This window comes from Amphiura filiformis, chromosome 13 (assembly GCF_039555335.1).
Source record: "Amphiura filiformis chromosome 13, Afil_fr2py, whole genome shotgun sequence".
Lineage (NCBI taxonomy): Eukaryota > Metazoa > Echinodermata > Ophiuroidea > Amphilepidida > Amphiuridae > Amphiura > Amphiura filiformis.
The window spans coordinates 21,597,695-21,625,493 of NC_092640.1; the positions used below are offsets into that span (position 1 = coordinate 21,597,695).

At 37.1% G+C, this 27,799-nt stretch overlaps 1 protein-coding gene across 2 annotated transcripts; it reads left to right on the forward strand.

Moving 5' to 3' along the window:
* The first annotated feature begins 1,087 nt into the window (after nt 1–1,087).
* LOC140168108 (sterile alpha motif domain-containing protein 3-like) lies at nt 1,088–27,559 on the forward strand. 2 transcript variants are annotated; one of them, XM_072191414.1, is made up of 8 exons: nt 1,088–1,202; nt 12,655–13,038; nt 13,917–14,075; nt 16,071–16,173; nt 17,126–17,497; nt 18,810–19,002; nt 21,207–21,277; nt 24,004–27,559. In XM_072191414.1, exons 1-8 carry the CDS (start codon nt 1,138–1,140, stop codon nt 24,310–24,312), a joined length of 1,656 nt encoding a protein of 551 aa, XP_072047515.1. In that variant the 5' UTR covers nt 1,088–1,137; the 3' UTR covers nt 24,313–27,559. The 2 variants fall into 2 exon arrangements, with proteins under 2 accessions (XP_072047515.1, XP_072047514.1); XM_072191413.1 differs by lacking the exons at nt 12,655–13,038; nt 13,917–14,075; nt 16,071–16,173; ... (2 more) ...; nt 21,207–21,277; nt 24,004–27,559 and adding an exon at nt 7,382–10,988 and having other exon boundaries at nt 1,129–1,202.
* Nucleotides 27,560–27,799: the final 240 nt, after the last annotated feature.

Consider the following 27,799-nt stretch of genomic DNA (forward strand, 5'->3'; position numbering starts at 1 on the left):
TATCAACGTCATCAAAAGGGCAATGATGTTAATTGGAAGAAAGACGCATAAAATCTTCCACGTATGTGTTCATCTTGTCATTCAACAACTGCCTTCATCTATATCTCTCCATCTCTCTCTCCTATTCTCACATCATACATCTCTTCTCCAATTAGCCAAATAAGAGTGCTAAAGTGGTCGCGGTTTCTTCGCTTTCAATCGCGCCTCAGCCCATTTCCTCCCTGCCTCGTAGCGATACCCGAAGGTTACCTTCAAGAGCCACAACCTGGGGCTATCTCGGCCGCAACAGACGCAACACGCGGATATATTGGTCATCTTAAGCCGTCATGCGGTCAGTTTTAAGTCAGATCATCCATCTCAATTGAAGTAATACAATGTCGCATTAATCTTCGCTAAAGGTTCATCCCTTGGGCGTTGACCTGTCTATAGAGCCTTTGGATTCCAGATTAATCAGTTACTGAGGTAATCTTTGGTGTCTGAATTTATTTCATGTGTTTACCCCCCTCTTTCTATTCTCCATGCCTCTTTTTATGGTATGTTTGAGTAGATATCAACAAAAAGGGTAAGTCACAAAATGTCAGTTTATTCCGATTTTGACGATATTTTTGCCATATAAGCAAATGAATCCTCAAGATTGTTTTTGAACACAGACATTATGTATAGCCAGACGTTTCCGGTGGTATAACAACACTGAAAACAAAAACTCGTATTATGTAAGCTGAACTAACTTTTGTTTAGTTGAACCACTAGTTTCCCCTGATAGACTAGGTTTTATCGCAGGACTAAAACGTCCATCTAATATGCTTGGCTAGTACAGCATGCAGTGAGGGAAATTGTTAGTCGGGCATGCCGAACTAAGCCAAATTATGCCGCTGTACTAGAAAATGAAAATTAGTTGCACCGCAAAGTCGGTCCAACCAACTTTTCTGGCTTTACGAATATCATGAATATTCTGAATATTGGTAGAACCGGCCGGGGGTAGAACGAACATGGTTGTGGTTCGGTCGTACCAATAGTTGTACTAAAGTTGAATTTTACCGCCCTTTGGATCACGTGACAGAGTACTCTTGCTGCAATATTTCACGCACGCAGTCCAGTTGGTTGCAGCAGACGATACGTGTGTATAGCGTTTGCGAGATGGACAATTCCGGGGACAATTCACCCGATTCTAGCCCGGTAACAACGGATGTCGAAATGGAAAGGTATGTTTTATTGATATTTTTCCCAACCTTGTGTTTTTCAATTACTTACAAACCGTTAATAGAATCTGAAATGAGATCATAATGAACTGTACGTGTGTGAATGTGGTAAAAGCTGTGTGGTAAAAGCTGCTATGGCTGCCGAATTCGTGGGTGGTGCGGGTCGGCCGGGTATCACATTATTTCGGTGACATGCACATTATTCTAGACTAGAATAGTAATTATACATGAACAGATCACGATAAACTTATATAGGCTATGTCAATTTAGGGACGCCTGAAAGACTCTTCAGCACTTATTTTCTTCGAATTTCAGATTTTGTAATTTTTCAGAACTTTCAATTAATTTCATCATCATACATGTCGTGCCGTGGCCCGTGTCTGTGCATGTGCACTCGGCAGTGTGCTGTACAGTGTACATTAGTCCGAATAATCAGACCCAGAACAAAATATTAATTTCTGACATGATCGTGTACTGGGTCTGAACTGTTTCCATATGAAATCTTGATGGCAAATTGGACAATAGAAGCACATGGTTCTACGTGACAGCTTTTTAATCCCTATTCATGTTACGTGAATCACGCTATTGTGGACCATCCTTCTGATACTTGAGTGTTTGGACAAGCGGAGCGGTCTTTTGTCTACCTCTCTGTTTGTAAACAAACCAGGAGGTCGAAATCGTCCTCCTCGCCGAATACGAAAGTCAGCGTAATAGTACGGCACTAAGTGTACATGTGTAGTTCTGGTCCATGAGTTGAAAATAGGGCTCGAATTTGAAAAACTGGGCCAACCGGCCAAACCTGTTTTCCAAGCTCTGCAGGCTATAGGATAGCTACATTATTAAAGGTCCGTAACCCGATAGACATACGACAACATCATCATTTTCATCCCCCAGATTTTTGTCAAATGTTGTTAAGGCAGCTGCTAGCTGTGTACTCTAGACATTGTTTCTTTCGCAAAATTGAGTTTTTTTGATATGTTTGTACTTTGTTATGTTTATACAAGGAATGAAAATCCAGATAATTTGTAAACTACAATCCAACTGCAATATTTTAAGGATTTTATTTCACTATTCCACCAGGGCTGTCAACTCTCAGTCTCTCACGCATTGGCCGTGAGTCTCACGCATTGGGTCACTTTCTCACGGTCTCACGCCGAGATAGTATAATAGTGTAATCTCACGCATATATAGCCTCCATAGGTAGTAAATCTCACGCAAAAAGGTGGAAAATGAGTAAAATCTCACGCATCCTACTCCCCCACTTTTCACATTCCAGCGCCATGCGGCGTATTTTGGGGGGCTTTAGGCGCCAGCCCCAGGGGTCAAAATAGGGGCGTAATTAGCAAATAAAAAGAGCGTAAAAAATTGAAAAAGTATAAAAAATTTTGAAAAAGGGTTGCTTTTAGGGCGCTAGCGCCTGAAATCCTTTTTTTTTTAGCTCTTCACTTTTTCAAACGACCGTGAAAAAATTGGGTCAACCTTTTCGGGCTGTTAAAGAAGGGGCGGCAAAATTGTTTCTTCTTCTTCAGCCCCCCGGGGTTGGGGCGGCCACGGTACGCCACTGCCGAGCGCCGTTGCTCAAATAATCATGGTACAAAATGAACATTGGAGTCAGCAAATCCTGGTACGCCTGTGTCTCACGCCAAGCAATTCCAAAAAGTTGACAGCCCTGATTCCACTCGTGTTTGAAATTGAAAAGGAAAGGAAATCTTTGTTGTACCAGCAGGGTACACGCGCGCAACAACGCATCGCGTTGCGCATCGCGCAATTTGTTAACGCACAAATTAAATACGCTACGCATACGCGACGCTTATCTGCATGCGCAGCCATTTTATGGAAACACCATGGAAGCACAAAAACCTAGTGGTCAAATGGCTCCGTTTTAGCTGATACAATGTGGGTTTTTAAGTTCTTTCCCCCGATTTTTAAAATATCAAGTTATGAATGGATTTCGCTCAAACTTCTCAAGGGGCCGTGGATTTACCCGATGTTCATGTAATGTAAGGTAGAAAAATAAAAACTGCCGCATTCTCCTGCGAGATTCGATGAAAGTGCAAAATGTGACTACTTTAAACTTCAACGGCCATTATTTCAATGTTCATTTTCTCGGTAAAATGACAATTTAGGTACACGATAACTCAATAAATACAGCATCTATAGGTAAGCAAATATGATCATCGTAAAAAGCATGATCGACTCAAGAAACGGTTTTTATCATTTTTTATATTTTGGTCTATTTCCGATTTTAGGCATCATTTTGTGCAAATAGGCGTTTGTGAATTTTAAAAAGTTCAGTTTGATGCCTTATATGGTCAATATCTCAAAAAATAAGGCCAATATAAAAAAAATAAAAATAAACGTTTTTGGAATGGAGCCTCAAGATTCAGCTAAAAACAAAATAAACTATTTTGGAAAGAGTGTTTTTTTGTTACCGTATGATGACTAACAAATATTGCCAAAAAAAATCACTTTTTTGTGATTTTCTTCATGAATTGTTGTTTTTACCCCAAAGTAAATGAAAGCGTTCACTCAAACAGGAGGAATTAGGTACATGTAGACTCATTGAAAATTCCTTATTCATTCCGATTCATCTTGGTAACCCCGTACCCGTAGGACCTATAATCCATCCAAAGTAGGCCTACCATTTTGTGTCCTTCGTTCTTTTCTTTTTTCCCTCCCGTACCCTAAACCACAACCCCGTACCCGTAGGACCTATAATCCATCCAAAGTAGGCCTACCATTTTGTGTCCTTCGTTCTTTTCTTTTTTTCCCTCCCGTACCCTTACGATATTTATGTCTTCGTATGCCTAATCCGGGTAATCCCGTTATCCCATATCACCATAACCCAGTGCATAAGTTGGCTAAGCGCTCGCGCGGCACCTGTGCGTGCAAGTCAAGCGGCGCGCGTCGTGTACGCCGCCAGCAATGTCTGTCAGCAATGAAAGATGTGATTGTGATGTGTTCCGCCGTGTATACCTGGCTGTCCCTCTCCATGCAGACGTGGCTATTCATGCTTGTCGGTGAACTTTAAAAACACCCCCTTTTGCATCTCATTTCGCGAAGTTTTCAGGGGTAAAACACCCCTTTTTAAAGCGATTTTACCTTCGATGACAAAGGCAGATCGTAATGATTTTTAATCATTTCTTTAAAAATGTTTCTACTTGGCTGCAGGGTTGCCAAAAAAATTTGCCCAAGTCGCGGGTAATAGCCATGAAATGTAGCCCATAAGCCAAAACATCGCCCAAAATCGATTTGGGGTTCTAACTGCTACATGATTGTATACAATTGTATACAAAAAAATTTTTGAAATTTTTTGGAAATACTGAAATAAATGAACAAAAAACTAACAAAAACTGAAGAAAGAAAAAATGTAAAAAAAAATGGCAAGAAAAATTATGCCGGTTCGGGTGGGGTTCTAAACACCCTTTTATTTGTGATTTTTTTTAAATGCTGAAATAAATTTATAAAAACTAGCAAAACCTGAAAAAAACTGGACAAACATTTTAAAAAACTGCAAGAAAAATTAAGTCGGTTTGGGGTTCTACACCCCCTTTTATTTGACATTTTTTGGTACCGGTAGGCCTACCATAATGCTGAAATAAATTGTCCGCCTGAAACAACTAACAATTTAAACAAACCAAAAATTATAGAAAGGGATGTTCATAAAATTTTGAAATTTGAAGTTCAATATTTTTAAGTTTTTTCCTTTGAAAGCTAGAATCAAATTGCCTAAACAATAATGGGATAATCATGTTTCTATTGCATTATACTTTTGAAGTTACAGACAAAAATAGTGTCACCAAATTGCCCAAAATGTTGTGAGTGAAATTGTGACAGTCAGGCACATGTACAATATGTACACTACTGTATGTGACCCCAGATGACCTCCTATTCTTTACTGTAAGAAAGCTGTTTTGGATGGTCTTGAATTACACAAGAAAGCCAGGCCTTGTCATTTGAGGCCAGTGAGAGTGATCACTTGCCATCACTCACCTAAAATGAAGCTGAGGAGAGCTTTTTACCACTCACCTACATTTGGTGTAATACTAAATACTAATACACACTGTTGGCAGAGGGGTCAGACCCCCACCCTTTTAATTTTTGTGGCACCCTTTTAACCAAGGCACCCTTTTTATGTACAAGTCAGGACCCCCACCACTTAATGCTTTATCCGCCATTTGTACACACTGACGTCCCTCAAAAAGCTGCAGCCAACGTCATGCCGCTGTTTAAGTCCCTATAACTTTATAACATTACGGGTGTATGCGAAGCAAAGAGAGAACTATGTGCGGCGCTTGCGACTATGGTTATTTATTAGTGGATGTACAAAGTAAACATGCATCAAATGGAATTTTATTTTGCCATGTGGTTTGCAGGTTTGGCAATTAATTCTTGGAAAATAGGATGATTTTATCAATCAATAAAAATATGTGACCCATCATATCGAAACACAGCAGTTGTCGTCAAAAATGAACTTGTAGGTTTCTTTGCCAAGCTAAAGGACTGCTTTTCAGCTTTAAAATGATACTTCTTTCATCAATGTCGCATGTAGAATGGTGATTTTATGTGACAAATAGAGTTCAAATTCCTTATTATTTTCTTTATTTATCGAGGCCCTTTTTCTTTATTATCTTTAAATGTGGTTTTCCGACAACTGCCGTGTTTCGATGTGATGGGTCACATATATTGTAAGGTAAAACAATCCCACCCTTTTTATTTTACTCCCACCCATTATATCAATCCACCCTTTTTACCAACAAAGTTTGAACCCCCACCCTTTTAATGATTTTTCAAATTTCAAAGTGGCACCCTTTTTTTGTGCCCTGTCAACAGTGATACATTAAGGGCTGGGGTATGAACGTTTGGACAGTATTTATTTTGGGACATTAGAGCACATCAGACATATCGAATTGCATTCTGAATACGAAGAATGTCATTCTGATATCAAATAATATTGATTTTTTTTAATTCGCAATTTAATGCACATTTTATGGCAAATCATTAAAATTGATATTTTTGATATTTAACAGTACTTGAAGTAAACTTTATAAATCTGATGATTTATACTTGAAGTGTATGTAGGTGGGATGAAAAGCCGACGATCAATTGAAAATTTTGACCTTTCATATTGAAGATGTGGATTTTTTTTCCCAAAACACCAAAAAAAATTAGGTCTTTTTTTTTCATCACCGTCGGCTTTTCCTCCCTGCTACATACACTTTAAGAATATATCATTAGATTTATATAATTTACTTCGAGGACTGTTATATATCAAAAATTTGAAAAATATCAAATTTTTATAATTTGTCATAAAATTTGTATTATATTGTGATTTTCAAAAATGAAAATTATTTGATATCAGAAAGACATGCTTCGTATTCAGAATGCAATTCGATAGGTCTGAGGTGCTCTCATGTCCCAAAAAAATACTGTCGAAACGCATAAACGCTCATTTTAGATCCCTTAAGTGATTAAAATCACTCGCCTACAGCTCACCTGATAAGTTTTGAGGAGAGTGATTTGTCACTCGACAGCAATTTTCAAAGACAAGGCCTTTACACACCCCTTTTATTTATGGGGAAATCCTAAAATAATAAAAAACTAACGAAAATTTTAAAAAATAACAATAAACTGCAAGGAAAATTAGAACTGTACCTTTTTACTTTTGAATTTTTTTGGAAATCGAAATCAAATGCTGAAATAAATAATAACAATTAGCTAACAAAATTAAAAAATGCTGGCAAGGAAAATAAACCCATTCATTGGACATCTAAGGCCCATGAAATCAATTCCGAGTTTATTGTCACTTTTTTTTTTCAGGTTGGTGAGGTGACTTTTTCATTATTTCATCATATTTCATCATTGACCTAAAATGCATGATGATTTTAAAAAGCAAAATGGAAATAAATGCGACAAAGAAATTTTCACGAAAGGTAGGGACTAGAAAAGAGCCTGGTTTTGGTTGTCCAAATTTTCACATTTTTTGTTTGTTTTCAGCCTGTTGTTGGTCTTTTAAGGCCAAATTTACACACTTTTTCAGGTAGTTTTCAAAAAAGCCATTCTCATGCCTGAAAATGGCAGATGACAGACCCCAGTCTATATTTATAAGGGCATTGCTTCAAATGTACTGTATCAAAATAATACTTACATGTATTTTGTATTTTTTGTGCATTTTCCCCCAGGTGAAGTCTTGTTTACAGTACACTTGTCTTGCACCAATCAGCAGCAGCTTTATACGCACTTTCACTTTAATTCATCATGGAAATAAGAGAATTCCATGAACTCATATACTTGCCAACCTCCTTTGAAATCCTGTTTTAAGCATCCGTGTTTATGCTGTCTCATCACATCAATGACATCATACCATGCCTAACTGCTATTGCACATCTTGATGATAACAGTCAGCTTAAGCCCTAACATTGTGACTGCCCACTAACCTCAGAAGTGTCTACGTCTTTGTAGTAGGCCTACTACATGTAGTAGAAATGCCTAGATAAGCTGCTTATTGATTATTTACTAAATTATACCACATTGAGTCTACATTTTATTTCAAAACATTTGTCAAATCCCATGTCCCTATACTTGGTAAAGAACTAAAGATTGCACACTTGGGTATGTAGAAATATTAAAGTTATTTGCATCTAACTAACTAAAAACAATACTTTCTCTGCATGTGTGATTGTAGGTCAGGTGAAAACAGTCATGTTTTATTGCTGTGAATGTGATTTTACCACATATACTTTTCATTCACTGATAAGGCATTACAGATACGGTCATGTTGGGCCCGAGTTTCAAATTATCTGCAATGTGCAAGGATGTCAAAAATCATACCGGAATGTCAGATCATTTCAAGTTCATGTCAAAGCCAAACATCAGGATTTCTGGTTTGAGCATTACAACCAAAATAGGCAAAACCAACAAGAGCAGGAGCAAGCGGAAAATGAACAGTTGGATGACATTAATGATGATGTTGAACTTGAAATCCAAGGTAATCAGGTTGGAAATGAACCAATTGACATGAATAGAAAAGCATGTTCTACTTTGCTTAAGCTAAGGGAGATGCACAAGTGCACTGAGAGTGCATGTGATTATGTGGCAGATGAAATTGCTGATATGATAAAATGCTGTAGAGAAGAGGTCTCTTCAAAGGTGATTGAAATACTAGAAAGAGATGGAGTAGATGTTGATTTGGACCCAGAAGGCTTATCTCAGGCTATTGGTGAAACTGTACTTGAAAGGTCATTTAGGCACTTCAGTGATCACAGGCATGTACATAGCTATGTTGCAGATGAATATAATCATGTTAAACCTGTAGAGTACATAATAGTGGATGAAGAAAATGAAACTGATGACAGTGTACAATATGTGTCAATTCTGCAAACACTGACCGAGTTATTGAAGCATGATGATATTTTTGCTGAGGTTTATGAAGGGCATGCTACACATAGTGAGGTAATGCAAGATTTTTGTGATGGGTCCAATTTCAAGAAAAACACATTGTTTTCAAATGCCCCACACAGTCTACAGATACAACTGTATTATGATGACTTCACGATTGGAAACCCATTGGCAAATAAGGCCCCAACATTGAAATTAGGAGGCTTTTACTTTGTAATTGGGAACTTAAGTCCAAAGTATCGATCAAAGCTTCATGTTATCCAACTAGCAATGCTTTGTAAATCAAAACACATCAAGCGTTATGGTTTTAAGAAAGTTCTAGTTCCTCTTATCAGAGACCTGAAAGTACTTGAAGAAGAAGGGATATTAGTGTCAAAAGATGGTGTTGATCATCTCATTCAAGGAACTGTATCCTATGTAAGTGCTGACAATTTGGGAGCCCATGGGATAGGTGGATTCATGGAAAACTTTTCGACAGTTCAGAGATTCTGCAGATTTTGCAATGTTTCAAAGAATAATATCAAAGAACATTATAGAATGTCTGCTGATCTCAGACGACGGACTGAAGCTTCATACAATCAGCAGGCAGAAATAGTTGCAGGGAATGAAGATCTCTCTTCAATATATGGAATGAAGCAGAATTCGGTATTGAATGAGCTTCAGTACTTTCATGTCACCAGGGGATTACCTCCAGATATTGCTCATGACCTTTTTGAAGGCATTGTACCACAGGTGTTGCAGCAGGTAATTTCACATTGTGTAAGATCAGGACATTTTACCTTGGATTACTTGAACACACAAATCAGGACATTCCCATATCAGAAATGTGATAGGGTAAACAAACCAACTAAATTGTCTAAGAACTTGGCTACCTTTAAAGTGAAGGAGACAGCTGCCCAGTGCTGGTGTTTACTTAGGCTGTTGCCATTGATGGTGGGACACAGAGTTCCAATAGATGATCCAGCTTGGAATGTATTGGTGTTGTTGTCAGATGTTGTGCTATACTCTACATGTCCAAAGGTTACACCATACATTGTAGAATTTTTGGGTGATGTCATAGAAGAATTTCTAACAGAGTACTTTTCTGTATTTCCGGAGGCAACCATGACACCCAAAATGCACTTTCTGATACACTACCCAGAAATGATGTCAGAATTTGGGCCACTAGTAGCCTGTTTCACTCTAAGATTTGAGGGCAAGCATTACTATTTTAAAGAACTTTACCATTGCACCAGGAACACAAAAAATATTTGTAAGACATTGGCAGAAAGACATGAGTATTACCAGGCATTTCAGAGATCTCGTCCTAAGTTTTTAACTGAAGGAGTTGTAGAACACACAAAAGGAGAAGAATTTCCCATAATTCTTCTACCCACAGATGTTAGGGCAAGAGTATTGGAAGTTGCAGGACCCACTGACACGGTATACAGAGCACAATCTGTAAAACATGATGGTGTAGAGTATAGTACTGGGGATGTCCTTGTGGTGGGATGTGAAAATTTTGCTGTTATTAGAATGTGTCTTCTTATAGCAGGGGTTCCATATTTCTCATGTAGACGTCTCACAATCAAAGAATACTCCCGTCATCTCCATGCCTATCTTGTTTCTGCAGAGCAAAAACATTTCTTATGCCGCCTTTCTGACCTAGCAGATTATCGCCCACTTGGTTTGTACAGTAGCACTAGAGGTGATTTAATTACCTTAAGAACTTTTACTATTGGCTAATTCCAGCGTGACTGTAACTGTTTAAATTTCCTGAAGTCATTTCATAAAAAGACAAGTATTACTGGTATTTATACAGCCTTAAACATATTTGATTTACAACAAATGGTTATCATCAAGATTCCTTTGTAGAAAATTGGATGATATTTTATATACGGTAGCTTAAGGGTTTTAATATTCCAGGTAGTAATTCTCAGTGGCATAGCCACAGGTGGGGGCACAGCCCTCCCCAATATTGAGGTCTGTGTCCGTCTGTCGGTTCAAAATGGGTAATTTTGATTGTTTATAGCCTGTTTTGTTACTTTTGATGACTTTTGTTGGTTTTCAAAAGATTTTGTAGTGGTCTTGTCCCTCATATGGTCATTTTCACGGTAAAGGCTGTAACTTTGAATTTTTAACACTTCGATCCGTAGTGGTCTAATAATAATCATCATCTTTGGGAGTTACTGCGTTCAGTTTTGGCAGGCTAAAATGTCCATGGCCTTTTCTTTTGGCTCAGTAAAAACTGCCACATTAGTTTTAATTGTGAACAGCCCTGTATTTTTGAAAACCAGACCTATATAAAAACCCTGGCTATGCCACTGGTAATTATTGTAATGTGCTTGCCGCTTGCAAAACATATTTTTCATTTGTTGCAGTCGAAGTACCTGTAGTCATCACAAAAGTGTTTAAAAATATACATGCTTTGTACATAGTTAATTGGTTGGTTGCACACTGAATTTCAGTTGAAACTGAATTTGAGAACACTTGCACTCTTGCAGTACTTAACAATTCATAGAATTTTACAAATGAATTTAATTAAAGAAATTGACCAACCTCATTTGACCCAGGAGTTTACTTTTAATATTTTTACAAAAACATTACTTTTAGCAGTAGGACCTATACATTGAATATCATGAAAGATCCTTGGGAAACATCACGTTTCATTGATTGCAGAACCAAAACAGAGCTGGGATTAAAATTGGGATGTGATTTGCCAACTCTAGGTCACAAATACAATAGAATATATAGAAGAATCATCTAGTCGTACTATTTCTGATAATTTTCACTTCATTCAATCTCCATAAAAAAAACATTTTTTTATTGATCATTAAAAAAACCCTTGAGCATTAGTCCAAAATAATGAAATGTAGTCAACGAAAAAAATGTGAATAGTTACAGTAGGGAATGTGGTATGATATTAATACTAACTAGAATGCCAACAATGTCACAACTAAAGTCAAACTAACAATATTAAAAGAACAAAAGATGTAAATTGCTTTAATATTTCAAGCCACCCTTTTGCAGTCAAATTTTTAAAAGTAGACTGATAAACTCAGGTATTTGAAAATTGTGTTTCAGTTTCAAACACCAGTTTGTGTTCATCTATGGAGAGCATTGTAAAGCAGCTACATGTAGCATCGAAAATGGGTCCCCATGTGGTGCAAACTACAGTGAGCTAAAAGAACAAAAGATGCACATTGCTTTAATATTTCAAGCCACCCTTTTGCAGTCAAATTTTTAAAAGTAGACTGATAAACTCAGGTATTTTAAAATTTTGTTTCAGTTTCAAACACCAGTTTGTGTTCATCTATGGAGAGCATTGTAAAGCAGCTACATGTAGCATCGAAAATGGGTCCCCATGTGGTGCAAACTACAGTGAGCTAAAAAGAACAAAAGATGCAAATTGCTTTAATATTTCAAGCCACCCTTTTGCAGTCAAATTTTTAAAAGTAGACTCAGGTATTTTAAAATTTTGTTTCAGTTTCAAACACCAGTTTGTGTTCATCTATGGAGAGCATTGTAAAGCAGCTACATGTAGCATCGAAAATGGGTCCCCATGTGGTGCAAACTACAGTGAGCTAAAAGAACAAAAGATGCAAATTGCTTTAATATTTCAAGCCACCCTTTTGCAGTCAAATTTTTAAAAGTAGACTCAGGTATTTTAAAATTTTGTTTCAGTTTCAAACACCAGTTTGTGTTCATCTATGGAGAGCATTGTAAAGCAGCTACATGTAGCATCGAAAATGGGTCCCCATGTGGTGCAAACTACAGTGAGCTAAAAGAACAAAAGATGCAAATTGCTTTAATATTTCAAGCCACCCTTTTGCAGTCAAATTTTTAAAAGTAGACTCAGGTATTTTAAAATTTTGTTTCAGTTTCAAACACCAGTTTGTGTTCATCTATGGAGAGCATTGAAAAGCAGCTACATGTAGCATCGAAAATGGGTCCCCATGTGGTGCAAACTACAGTGAGCTAAAAGAACAAAAGATGCAAATTGCTTTAATATTTCAAGCCACCCTTTTGCAGTCAAATTTTTAAAAGTAGACTCAGGTATTTTAAAATTTTGTTTCAGTTTCAAACACCAGTTTGTGTTCGTCTATGGAGAGCATTGTAAAGCAGCTAGCATCGAAAATGGGTCCCCATGTGGTGCAAACTACAGTGAGCTCAAAGATAAAGCTGCCAGTCTATATCAATTGACGGAGAGTGATTTTTTTCTAGAGAAATATCTGAATTCTCCATTCAACACTTACGTTGATTTAGAGGAAAGAGACCAACTAGCGAGTGGGCAGAAAATTAAGATAAGAAACAAAGTCATTATTCCTATCCAAATATTTGGAGGGATCAGTACAGCTAAAGAGGCCAAGATTGCTGATGTGCCAAATACTGCTGATGTGCCAAATACTGTTGATGATGAAGCAGATGCCAGTGGTACCAGTAAAGACAAACAAGCTAACCAGTAAGTTGTTTTGTAGAATAGAAGATAATTTATGTGTAATGTTAATGACTCCATAGTCCATTCACTCCATTGTCTAATATATAGGGGATAAGAAGGGTCTCACTTTGTGTCAGAACTCAAAAAAGTTTATGGGAGTTTCACCCAATCAGTCAGCAACTTCCTAAAAGTTGCTGACTGATTGGGCGCAGATTTAGTTCTACAAATATAGTTGGAAATGTGTTCAAATCAACCTTGTGGACAAATTCTTGCCAGATCTGACTGATCGGTGTATGGTAGTGAAACCTGGTCAAAGGAAGGTTAAATCTACTAGCTGCACACTCATATGGCACATGTAATTCTCCCTTAATCACACTGCATGTAGAAAGGAAGATGTAATACTATCATCAGTAGTGGGTTCTGGGCCGGGGTAGGTAGGAGTAATTAGGTGAGCTACTTTGGGGATGGGGTATGATGTCGTGGGATACGATATTCTAAACATTACAACACCAACGACCAACATTGCGAGACAAAAAGTGTCAAGGTCATTTTGGGGTAATTTGAGGTCAAATCACCTTGCACAGGGATGTAAATCTTCAGGAAATTTCCTGATTTCAGGAAATTTTTCTTGGATATTCCCTGTACAAATAGGGAAAACACATTTTCAGGAAATGTTAAAGCAGTTTCAGGAAATTATGTCAGTGCTTGTTTTCATAGTTGCAGGTTCATTTAGTTTACTTATCGCTCAAGAACCGCCTTGTTATGGTAGCTAAGGATCAATTAGGGTGAAAGCAAAACCTCAACTGCAGGGAACTGTGAATTAAATTTCTGTTGGTTTGCATTGCAAAATTTCAATTTTGTAGTAGTTGGGTGATTGATTTGTTTCCATTTTGATATTGCAGGTTAACATTTCAAGGAGGCAGTTGGATAAATAACTTCAAAATTCCACAACTACCTGCAAACATCAAACAGAAGTTACAGAAAGGAGCGACTGACCTGAAGATGGCGGAATATGGTGCGATATTAGAAATGGTGTTTTTTCGGGTGAAACCTAGCACTGTGTAAGTATCTGTATTAAGAAAAGTTTAAACACATTGTATACTGTACTCTATGTTGTGATCTTATGAGTTGTTTTACAATCAGGGTACATTTGGCCTGAGCACCATATTGTGCCCTCAAATATTAGATATACTTATGATTACAAGTTGCCATGCCTAATTATTGGCCCCTATTAGTTCCACCTACAGCCAACTTCATTTTTTACCCCCAGTGAGACAGTCTGTGTACCCTGATTGTAAAACAACTTATAGACGAATCCAACAAACCAAGTCATGGTCAGGATTAGGTCGGCCATTATCGGGTCCCCTAAGGGGTGTGCAATAATTATGTGTACCCCGGAGTGGTGAATTCTCAACATGGTCTGCCAAAAATTGCTTTGATGTGCCAAAAAATCTTTGCCCCCCCCCCTTACCAATGCAAGATTTTGGGGAACCTGAATTTACAAACTTAAATTGTCTTACCATATAATGTGAGCGCAGCGAGCAGGAAATTTTGCATATTTGAACGTGTTCCTACACCTTGTTAGAGTCCGAAGTTTTCCGTTTTACGGAAAACAGAAAAAAATCACGGAATCGGAGGTACAACACGGAAAATGGCATTTTAGTATGAAGTGACAAAAATTGTTAAGAGATAAGAGAAACGAATGTTAAAAACAATCACCAATACCGAAATAAAGGTATTTTGCCAAGGCATGCACGCCGGATCCCACCAAACATTTTAACAGTCGGCCTATTATCGTGAGAATATTCCAATCGGAGCATATTGATCGCGATATTGAACATGTTTTTGTGACATTAATATCATTGTTTATACGTGTTAGGATTTATTCATTCATGAAACACGGATTTACAAATTTTACAACACGGATTACAACACGGAAAATAGATTTTAGAAAACGGTAAACTTCGGACTCTACCCTAAGTACACTGGTGGGCAGCGTTAAATTTTGATGGATTTGCAGCAGGTTTTGACTCATTTTTAATTAATGCTTTGCATATTTCTACCACACAGAAAGGTAAAGGCATTTGAAATTCTAAATAAAGATTTAAATGCAAAGTTCAAAAATAATACAAAATAACTTAAGCAAATCTACAGGAAAATGTCCTTTCTCCTGACACTAAATGCCACTTAGACCAGGTCTAACTTTAGACCCGGTCTAACTCGTTTGTGCATACGGACCTAATAATGCTGAGTGTGGGCACAAACTTAAAGGGGTACATTGGAATTTCATCATTCCCTGGGTAAGATCTGACAGCAACGGCTAGACGTTAACATGAGTAGGTTTATTTACCTTGAAGTAGAGTTGGGCGACTATCACATTTTTCCTAGTCGACTAGTCGGCAGCAAATAGTCACGAGCGCGACTATCTGTGGTTAGAATTGGACCAAAAAATCGGGTGAAAGTTTGGTGCAAATTTACAATAAAAAGTCAACAAGACCAATCTAATGATGATTTATAGACTTTATGATTATTGTTTGTATAGTGTTACTATTGGTAAGACAATGACTAAATGTTTTTATCACATTTTCACAGTTTATATGTAAGTATTTGGTTGGTTTTAGTGCAGATATCTGGCGCTTTTAACATGATTTTGTAACATTTAAATATAGTTCCATTTGACGACTTTTGGTTTTCAATAGTCGTAGTCGCGACTACCAGTAATAGTCGCGACTAACGACTATTGGCGACTTAGTCGCCCAACTCTACCTTGAAGGCATGGATAGTCTTGCAAGTAACTTTCCCCTATGCCATCCAATATGCCTGAATTAGTTGAATTACAACTGGTATCTACTGGTCAGTTTATTTCCACATCTGTTATTTTTATGTGGACCTCTAAAGCTAACACGTTTGCCTGCTTGTTGAGACTGAAGAGTTCATACCATTTTTGTACAGTACATTTTGGATCAGATAGTGGTACATGTTCAGCTGATATTTTTAAGGTTACATAAAATGTGTTCACTAAATTTACCATTCATGTATCATGTTTGATATTTCAGATACCCTACAACTTCCCAGTATGGACAAATCATTGAATTACTGTTCCAAGAGTACCCTTCTTTATCTTTGGCAAGAGAAAACATGTCAGCAGGACAAGTCAAGGTGAGATTATATTACATGATTGATAAGAGTGATCTAAAACCATGGACTGTGTCCAAACATAATCTTTCATCCTCAATTTTCCCATCAAAATACAGATTTTGGTATCAGAAGGACAGGTCAAGGTGAGATTATATTACATGATAAGAGTGATCTAAACATAATCATTCATCCTCAATTTTCCCATCAAAATGCAGACTTTTGTATCAGAAGAGAGCCCTTTTTAGGTCAATTGGCAAGCCAATTTGACCTATTGTCATTTCATGGTCCAGATTTGCAATGGTTATTTCCTTTCTCTTGCTGCATCGTTTGAGTAATGGAGCTGGTAATTTGAGGTGGCGATCTTTGCAAGTTTGTTCATGAAAGTTACTTATTTTGCTGGGGGAAAATGGAAGTGTGATTTTTCGAGCAATTTTTCACAAAAAATTGTGAAGTTTCACAAGAATAATATCATTCCTAGATTTCTTACATGCTACACTAGGTGTTTTAAGCAATATAAGTCATCTGTTACATGTTTACGTTTTAGCTTTGCCAATGATGCTACTGTGTTTTATGGAGGTTTAGATTTGGAGCATGTGTATTTTTGCAGAGACCTCTCAGATATCTATGTGAGATTGTAATATTCTAAAGCTCTTAAATATGCATAAACCACTAAAACCTATTGTCAACAGTGAACAGTAGAGTGTTTGTTTATTGAATTAGTTCAAGTGCTTGACAAGGACAAAGTAATCAGGGTTGCCAAATTCATGGTTTGGTAGCCCAAATGGGTAACTTTTGAAGATTTTCTCTGAGACTTTCAACAATTTCCTGTCCCACAGAAACAGATGGTTTAGTAAAAAACAAAATTGGGTGGCTTTTCAGCAATGCATGTGCAATTTGGATGTCTTGAAGATAAATTTGGGGTAAGCTTCCTTATTTCATTTTGTTATTTGCATTTTAAAATTCAATCTTTCAGAAACTGTGGATAAAGCGTCTGGAATACAAGTTCCAGAATCTGCGCAAGAGACACAAAGACGAGATACCGGAAATAAAGAAACGTGGGAAATACACTAGAAATGAGACAACACAACCTCCAAGTGGAAAGGCAGCACCCATGTGGGGTTTGATCAATTATTTACCTATCAACCAGCATTCTGAGGACGAGGAAACAATAACCAAACATAAACAGTGGCTGCAGACCGAGGCTACAAAGAAGTATCCCAACATAAGTAGAGTCCAAGCAGCTATGGATATGACACTTGCTTCAAGACGTCTTTGGATTGTTAATGAACAACCAACGATAAAGAGTGTGAGGGAGGAATACCCGTGGCTCTTCAAATCTGAACAGGTATTTTGAGGTGTTTTTAAATGTTTAATCCTCATTCATTTCATTTCACAATTGAATACCTGAGTCAGTGGGAAAACTGTTTTTGAGATATTAAGAAAAACTTAATTTTGGCTCATCTTTCACACACAAGGAAGATCAGTCTGCTGGCAATAAAATGCTGGGTCTAACTCATTTTTGTAAAAAATTGGAGTTGGGCCCTTCTTCCACTCAGGTTTTCAATTCAATCTTGTTCGGACACAGGTACCCGGCCAGAGTAATATTTTTACACGGGGCAATTATAATTCCACAGATTCTTATCTTCACAAGAGTTGTTGTCCACATGGCAAAAGAGTCTTGGTACTGCTGTGGGCTGCCAAACTTAGCTTCCTCCTAGACCCTCCCTTGGGTCCATGGAGAACGACTGCCGCTGGTAATGGAGATTTATATAACATTAAATAAACCAGATACATACATAGACCCTTCGAGTCTGTAGACAATTGGCCGTACACTTCCCAGCATTTTTTAGGACTTCACATTTACCGATCGTGGGTCAGACGAGTTTTTCTATTTTTCACATAAAATGGTCTCGGATTTAGGAGAGCTATTATAAAAAAATAAACATATTGGTCTATAGATTATTTGAGTTTTTGTCGACACAGTGCTCCAGGAGTGCTATAACTTTGTTATTAGCAATTAGTAGTGGTGTGTGGGTATTAATCTGTAGAGTGAGAGGGAAGGTGATTTTAGCTCTAAGTATTTACCCATCCGAGTTTGTGGGATAGTCCAGCTTCCTCCTCATTTGACACTGCAATAAGATTTTTCGACCACAGCTGAGCTGTGACAGCTCGGCTTCGTCAAACCTTAGACCAATTTGCTTGTGTTAGGTCGTTACTCCTGGCAAAATGGGACGTGTTTAGCCTTCGTTGACTCTGCGGAGCTAACACAATAATTACTGTTCAGACAGTCCGAGTCCTTTACTCTGACCTAGACACATGCTTCCCACAAGTCCTTGTGATCCATAGAAGGAAAGCCCTGTATTTGGCTTTGATGGTCCATTGCTTGAGATGATCCCTGTTAATTTAACAATTTGTAGCTTCTACATGACAAGTCTTTTTTGGACTAACATATGATTGATTTGCAGACCAACATACCTCATATTCCTTGAATCTTATTTTAATTAGTGATTTTGTGAACATTTTGAAAATCTACTTGGTGTACATGTGTTGTTCACAGTCATGAGAATAAAATAGGCATCACACACAAGAAGATATTGCATACGTGTACATTATATTTTTAGATTCAACATTATGGTATTGATTTCTTATAATTGCAGCAAGTAGTTGAGATGAAGAGGCTGCTGGGTGCTGAGAGTGAAGATTATGAAAAGAGGTTTAAGAGAGGACTAAAAAACTGGAGCCTGGCCATGGTGAGGTACGGACGCAAACAGAAAAAAAGTCGCCTTCCGAATTGTTTTCAGCATATAAGTGATGCAATTGGACTGAGTAGAGATGCCAGCAAGAAAGATGGTAAGTTAAACCAGATGTAGCCCACAGATAAGGCATTTGTGATACCTCCAAATTTTTACTTGTTGTGCTCTGAAAATCCATCTCTGTGAAGGGTTGTTTCACAAACTGGGTACGTATTTATATAATGACAAAACATCTAAACTAGATCTTCGTTTCACTTTCTGAAACTTCCTTTATAAAAATTGTTTTGCTTGTCAAATATGATTATAATTCGACGTAGAAGTGATGTAATAATAGCTTCTTTTTTTTTATATATCGCCATGCGGTACAACATTCACATGGTACCTATGCATTGAACCACTAATGTCAAAGAACGGTAATAAAGACCTGTATCGTAATTCTGTAGAATGATAAGTATCTTTGAAAAGAGCGGTATTATATTCAATCAGTGATCGCAGACCTGCACAGTTTATGAGTGCAACTTGCTTGTAGTGCAGGGCTATATATTCAAAATTGTATTCATCTATTGCTATGGTAATTAATCCTGTTACAGCATCACTTCTACAGCGAATACACAATATGATTATTATAATTCTACAAAATGAACCTACTCAGTATTCATTGAAGCTTGCTTTGTTTTACCCCAAGTATCATAGGCTATAATTAGCTGCACCAAGTGCTATCAGTGAAGAAAGGGTTTAAATCAAACATCTTCTTTTGTATGTCCATGTGTTATGATTCCCAACAGTATTTACTGTCTCTTTGGGCATTGCGAATTGTGGAGGAAGGGTAGGCCTACGGTAATCATTGTTGGATAATTCAAAAGAAGTAATGAACAAGCTTAATTGGCTTGTGCTCAATCCGAAAAAAATAATAATAAGATTTTCTAAAAGGCTTTAAAGGAAATCTGTACCACAAACTAATCAATGGCTATATAGTTGCAGTAATAATAAAAACGAGAACGAAAAGTGTAAAAACAGCACTAAAACCAAAATTCGCTGTGGGGTTGCGAATGCCACACAGCAACACACAATTGATTAGCTCGTCAATGAACCCCTGTGGGTCTGTGTGAAAGGTTACACTACCGCATGTGGCAGAAAGGATTCGCAAGCAGCTATCATGGCCGCTTTCTTGAATCGCGGAAACGAAGGATTAAAAGTGCTTTTTCTTTGTTAGGAATATTCCGAAATTCATATAGACCGTCTGCTATGTTTAATTTAGGATTATCCTTTAAGGATATTCATAATGGTAAAATTGATTGAAAATGATAGAATACACTCAATACAGTAGAGTGCAAACTGAAACAATAAATTCCAATACTGTGAGTAGAGTTCAGTTCAAATTTGTCCTCTTGAGCATCCATACTCCTGATAGAAGAAATTAAGCAAAATGTAGGGTGTATTGTAGAAAAAGTGTGGGGCCATTTTCATTGTAGTTAGAGAATAAACGATAGGAATTTTTATTTTCATCCTCTTCCGTATGATAGACGACATGCAGGTACAATATTTTGAGTAGTGGATGCCAGCGCAGCCGGTATCCACTACGATAAAAATTAAAATAAAATAAAAATTCCTATCGTTTATTCTCATTCTTAGTCAGTTATATAAACTATTTTTAACCCTAACACTCAAAAATACCATGATGAAAAATTCTGCGCATGCATGCATACCAGGTTCTGCGATTACGCAATCACCCGAAGTGTTATATGCTCACGGAATTGTTGGCCGGGCAGCAATAACCCGTGTAGCTACCGGTCCGTGATCTTGTGGTTGGCATGCGGGGGGGTCAAAGGTTCGAATCCCAGGGGTGCCAAGTGAAAAAATTCTTCTTCTTCCCTCCATTTTCACATCTTCTTTGTCTTCCGATATCAAAAAGCAGGGTTCAGTGTTAGGGTTAGAGCAAAAATTAAGTTACCATCATAAAAATCTCCCCTTTTTCAAAAAGGAACGAAACTTGTTGCTAGTGCGTGCGAGTATTAACGCGCTGCGTCTACAGGTAAAACGCGATAACATACGCGCACCTCTATGAGCTGTTATGCGTTATCAACACTCGTGATGACGTGGGATCGTCTACAGCCTGATAGACGACACCCAAAATCAAGCGATTGTCCAATCAGATTATGTGTCTACGTAATAGATCACTCCCACTGACTAAGAATTGTCCATACACTCCAAAGGATTAGTATTATCATCTCAGAAATTTAGGTTAATCTCAACACACAGTATTAAATCATTGCATAACTGTTGTTTGAATCTGAATTGCAGATTTGATGGCTACAGCGGCATTGCTTGTTTTGCCGTCCCTATTTCGTGAGAAGTTGGACAGTTTCTTTGAGGTAAGTAAGTTTTTATCTTGATTGCAGCATGCATGTCTCATTGCAGCATGTTTAACTCTTTTAAACTAACTTGTGGTTCCACTGACAAAATAACATACATAGGACAGGAAAAATGCACGATGCGTAAAAAAATGTGTGCATTTTGGGTATAATTGCACATGTTAGGTCCAACCACAAATTTTAATATTTTCCCAAAATAACCATTTTTCAAGTACTCATTTTCGAAAACCTGAAGTTTTCACTAAAATCGAAGAATCCATAATGATCTGCAACACAATCCATGTGACAAAAAGTATAGAAAATAGGCAATCGCAAAATATTGCAAGAAAATATTGAAGAAAAACACAGTGACAGTTTTTTTAAATTGCATATGTTCAGACTCTGGGGGGAGGGAGAAAAATCACACATTTTAGTAAAAAATGCGCAAATTGTGCATTTTCAAAAACTGGCGCGTGCATTTTACTCTCAAAAATCACGCATTTTCCCTATGCTTACATTTACATGTAATACATTGTATGGTACATTAGTAACATGTAGAACTGACAAATGGTACCTTTTGGTATGGAGGGTCACATTTACTGCTCATGAGGGATCTGGTTGAATCTTAGCCCCCAAGGTAACCTGGAGAGTTGTGGAGACCATGGGCATACTAATCTGGTATCCCAGGACTCTACCAAACCAACTTTTTAGTTTCCTTTTGTTAACCAAAAATATTTCCGGTACCCCGGCCATATTCAAGGTTAAAGGTCAACACAGTGGTCAAATTTCAAAGTTGCTCAAATCTGGTTAACCAAATTATTCCTCTCGTTGCAAGGATTCAGAAAAAGTATAGTTTGACCTACCTGCGACATACCGTTCTTGAGTTATAAGCAGAAAGGTCAAATTTTGGACGGTGGTCAGATATTTTGGCCACACAGGGGCCAAAAATTAACAGGCATGAGAATATTCAGGTTTAAGCCTGAATTCAGGCTTTTTTTTTTTTTGTCCCAATTTCCACACTTTCTTCCAATTTTAGCCTGTTTTTGACTTTTTTAGCCTAATTTCACTTGGTTTTTCAAGCTTTTTCAAACTTTTCAGATTTTTTGTGGGTGATCATTCTCATGCCTGAATTAAAAATGCTCCCGATTTGAACAATATTGGTCTCAAACTGCTTGTTATGTAAAAATAGGTCAAATAGGAATAGTTGTAACCATTTAGGATGTTTCATTACCAAGGAAACATCACAACATGGGTTGTGGTCAATATGCTGTAATGGGGATTGACCTTTAATGGCAGATTTTGTCAATAACGAAGCATTTTAGACAGTGCAAACAATTCCTTTTTTAACTTGTTTTTGCATGACGAGCAATTTGAGACCATTTGCGTTGAAATCGGAGTGCTTGTTAACCAGATTTGAGCAACTTTGAAATTACCTGGTAGATACTGGACTATACTATTTTGGAAAAATGGTATGACTATGATTCCACCAGATCCAGGATAAAGAGTGGAAAATATTTATTTTATATCCCCAAGTTGATATATTCTTTGTTCATTGAAAGTTTGAATCTTACTCAGGAGTTACGTGATGTCCTCCCTACAAATTTCGCTGGAAACAAACATGTTTTCATTGTCCACACTTCCAACAAATTCAGTGGATCATTCTCATTTACAAGCCAAAGTCGAGGATTTTCCACTGCAGCATTAGCACTCGGCCAGTGGTACTGCTGGAGGCTGCCATTTTTGTGGTTGCTATAGGCTGCTACATACGGTTAAATACAGTCTGTAGCGTCAAAATCACTTTGTTGCCAGTATGCGCTTTCTTTGAGTGGATAAGGGTTGCCAAATTTGAGGATAATTACTTTGAGAGAATTGGTGACACTAGCATCAAGGTCATAGGGAAATAGGGAATTATTCGCCTATTTCCCTCTACAAATAGTACCTTTCTCCCTCATCAAACTCATTTTTACCTTGTTTTGAAATGGTAAAAAAATATTTGTGGTCATATGACACACTTTCAACCAATGAATGAAAGGGTAGAATACATTAATGAGGGATATAATGAAATCTTTCGAGGTTTTGCAAAACTGAAAACTGGGGTAAGGTTCACTCAACTGAAAACTGGGGGTCTGCATGAAATCCTGACTTGAGAAATCCGAGTATGTCCAAAGTGGATTTTGTTGGGCAAGAGACCACCACATTCTTGTGCTTTTTATGAATTTAACACTTAAGTTTTAATTAAATGATGATCATGGGGGCCCACTCTAGTTAAACATATTGTCATCCTTCAGCAAAAAAACAACAGGAAAGGGTACTTTTTCACTCATAATTGCGATCCGCACGGACTGCGTTTAGAGTAGTAATTTTATGCAATTTGGGAAAAAGGGTATACTTTTCAGCAGTAGGCCTTTAAAATATGCATTTAGGGTGTCAAATTACATGAAGGCCCTGTAATCAAACGCTTTTCTGCTGGATTTTGTGACATTTGTTGTCCTAAATACCAATTAAGATAAGGTAAAAATGAAAACCTGACCAGGGATACTTGTATAGATCAGTAATAAGTGTAGACTAGGTGTCCATGAAACGGTCATGATTTCACATTCAAGATATCCACGTATAGGGTAGGATTTGCAAAGGCCTGCTCGAGGATGACAACACATGAATGTATGTAAGTGCCCCCGGGATGATGATTAAAGAAGACGAGCATGTGATTTGGAATAATTTGTTTCTTAATTTAACTCTTTTTACAGCCCAATGAAGATGGTACACCATACATCCGCTGTGATGAAGAGAACAAACCAACAAACTTGGAATTCGGCCATGCAGAAGATGAAGTATTCGAAGTTGTACTAGATGACACTGTGCTGACCAGTTGCAAGAGTTTTCTTTCAGCAGTTATGCTCCTGATCGCAGGCATTTACATGTTTTCCATAGTAAATCCACCTTCACTCAGCAAATCTTTCACCTTCCTTGAGAAGGTTGTGCTGGGATTAGAGGATGATCAGCCCCTAAACAGATCGCTGATAACAGTTGTGGCAAAGCTGAATGCATTGAAGTAAACTCAAGATGTTTGGTTCAGGGATCCCGGACGATTGCATGTTTTAATTACAATTGGATAAACCTGAATCTTGACCAAAAACAATTGCAACAATGTTCATGCTTTTTATTCGACAATGTTCATGCTTTTTATTCAACAGTGTTCATGCTTTGTATGTTTTAATTAGGGTAAGTTCATGAATGAAAAATTCAGACATGTTAGAGCCATTACTGAAGTTGGATGTGTAAGTTTGTCCCATTGGAATATTGTAAAGCAAGTTAAAGGCAGGAGTTCCAACCCTGGTTCAGGTCTTTTGCACACATGTTTCCACTTCATTTGGGGTATAGTGATTCAGGAGACATGTTACCTGATAGTACAAGGTCAGTACAAAAGTATTGCAATATTCATGGACAAAAACATTTTGCAGGGAACAGTGAATATTGTGTACAATTAATATTCTTCACCAAAGAGAAGACTAATATTTTTCTTAGTGTGTAAATGTTAATATCAATTGGATACTTGAATCAGTTGGAACATTTATGGATTATGGTGGACTGAAGGTGCATCTTTTTTTGTACCTTTTAATTGTTAAGACTTTAAACCAGGATTTGGTAGACAACACTTGTTAATATTGGTGCTAAAATGACGTATATTTGAATGATATTGGTGCTAAAGGATACCTGCGGATTTAAAGTTATGAATTAAATATCCTTGCCCCATCTATTTGTCAGTCGTTGTGTAAAATTGGAGGGTTTCTTATTTGTCAATGTATTTTTGATGTTTGAGGGCTTACTTGGGGGGGCTAATGCCCCCTTGTAAAATACCTTGATCCAAAACAAACCCTCCAAGTTTGCACAATAACCGACAAATATAATTATGATAACAATGTTCATGCTTTGTAACATACAAAGTGGTGAAGTGAAATGTAAAATTAATTGAATAGTATTATTGCTCAGGAACAATTAACTTCCATTGAATTGATGAGTTAAAGGGGCAGTGTACAACCTCCCAATGGATTGCTTTTTGGTACTCAAAACTGCTCAAATGATGCAGCAAATGATGTCTTGTACCTTTTACATGCCTGAAGGCCATTTTAGTGAAAAACAAAAACAACCAACATTGATTATAAATTGATGTCCAAGTTGAATTTATGATTTTCCTTCATATTCTGGCAAAAATCAGATTTTCCTATACTTTGGTGTAGCAATCAGATTTTCCAAATTTGCAAGGGTGTCATGACATTATAGCGTCATAGAACCAATGGGCTCAAAATGTTGGTGCTTATTTTGATGTTACAAAAGTAGAGCTGTCAGATAGGGTTAAAACCTAACTTTGTGTAATCAGTGACCAATACATTTCAAGAGGAGTACATTGTTCCTGATAAAATAGTGATATTCTCCTGTGTTGACTGTAGGCAGCAAAGTAGCTGCTAAGTTATATTTCAGGGTCAGTCAGTTTTAAAAAGGTCTACACAATGACCTGCAGACAGTTTAAGGAGTTTGCTAGGTCAATTTGGGGGTGCTGATTAAGATACTGCTTTACTGATATCAGGTCACTTGTATGTTGAAAGCATGCAGGTAAGCGGTCTTTCTTCTGGTTCCTGCCGTACTTTGTACAGGAGTCGAAATTTTAAATTGCTCAACTTTGTTAGATACCATTTCAGAAGATTTATCTGATTAAGATACTGCTTTACTGATATCAGGTCACTTGTATGTTGAAAGCATGCATTTAAGCGGTTTTACTTCTGGTTTCTGCCGTACTTTGTACATGAGTCAAAATTTTAAAGTGCTCAACTTTGTTAGATACCATTTCAGAAGATTTATCTGATTAAGATACTGCTTTACTGATATCAGGTCACTTGTACATATGTTGAAAGCATGCAGGTAAGCGGTTTTTCTTCTGGTTCCTGTCGTACTTTGTACATAGTCGAAATTTTAAATTGCTCAAATTTGTTAAATACCATTTCAGAAGATTTATCTTTTCATGAATAGTTGGTCTGATCTTCAATGTGTCAATTTTCAGTTGTAATATAAAAACTCAAAGAAATCAATATTTTGACCCTTGGCAAATATTGATAATGGTCTCAAAGTGTTCATCTTTGAAAAACAATGCAAATTAAGAATACTTAAACTTGAACTATGCTGGATGCTTTCTTAAAATGGAAATGTATGGAGGTCAACATCAGCAGAGCTAACATTGGATTGAGGTATTTTATTGAACCACCATGGTAATAAAACATCCAACTTTGGTCAAATTATTTTGAATTTGACGTCTGTTTTCCTGACAATTATTTTGAGACCATATTGAAGAGAAATAAAAGATCAAACCATTCTATACAATTTTTGGCTCTTTTAGGACAACAACAACAAAATTACATCATAAATAGGCCAAACTATAATACATTCTTTGAATTCTGGTGACAAGTAATATTTTTTGTATAAATGTGCATGTGTGTCATTTTTGGCAATATTTGACCAATTTTGACCCCCAAGTTCAACAATGATTAGGACTGCTTTCCAAAGAAAGTTGATCCCCATTTACCCCCGTTACCCTACTCATGCAGTTAACTTTTGAAATGTACCAGATTTAATGTACCATATTGTACCTAATAAGTGCCCAGTCTCTATTAAACGCTTGCCCCAAAAATTTACCAAAATGAAAATTGAAAAAGCAATCAAATTTACCATTACTAAGTGCAAATATATACATGATAAGACATTCCTTGTGGACAAACAGACACATCTAAAACTGGAATGGGTGGTGTCATTTTGGTCATTTAATGTAAAAATGTAAACGTACACACACAAAATTTATCCCTAATAAACGCCCAGCGTTCATGATATGAAACAGCCCATGGGCGCTTATTAGGAACAATGCGGTATATATGATTTAATGTATGTATATGTAAGATGTTTAATTCATTTTAAGTGCGTATTACTTGTTGCGAGTGACATTGTACTCAATGATGCACAAACCCTGTTGATGCAGCAGGGACGAGTGCATAGGAGGAATCGATCATTTAGCGTAATAGCATTATTGAGTCCCAATTTCTTGAGCAACAAGTAATACAAATTTATTATTGCTTTCACAGACGCATGCTGCCGTATAGTGTGTGAGGCACGCTTGATACGCATTATAAATTAAAATTAAATTTCTAGATATTAAATTTACATTTAAGTTAATTGAAATTGCAATTCAACAATGTTGTGTGAATTGAATGTATTAAATTATTTGGAATTATGAAAAACAGATTATATGTCATTGTGTATATGTTTATTGTTTCTCTCTTCTCTTTCCCTATTCCTTGCAGGCATCTTAACCCCAGACCCGAACTGCATTGCGTGATGTGGAACAGCTATAGCATTCATTTCAGGAACTTTCCATGGTTGAACTAGTTTGGCAAGCAGCTGAATGTGCTAGTTCACCTATTTAGTTCAATCCCTAGAGCTGCTAGTTCCACAGGCTAGTTCAATCAGCTGAACTAGTCAAACATTAGTACAGAATGCCCT

Coding starts and splice junctions, on each gene's coding strand:
- LOC140168108 (XM_072191413.1), top strand. CDS start 7,902: ATGTTTTATTGCTGTGAATGTGATTTTACCACATATACTTTTCATTCA.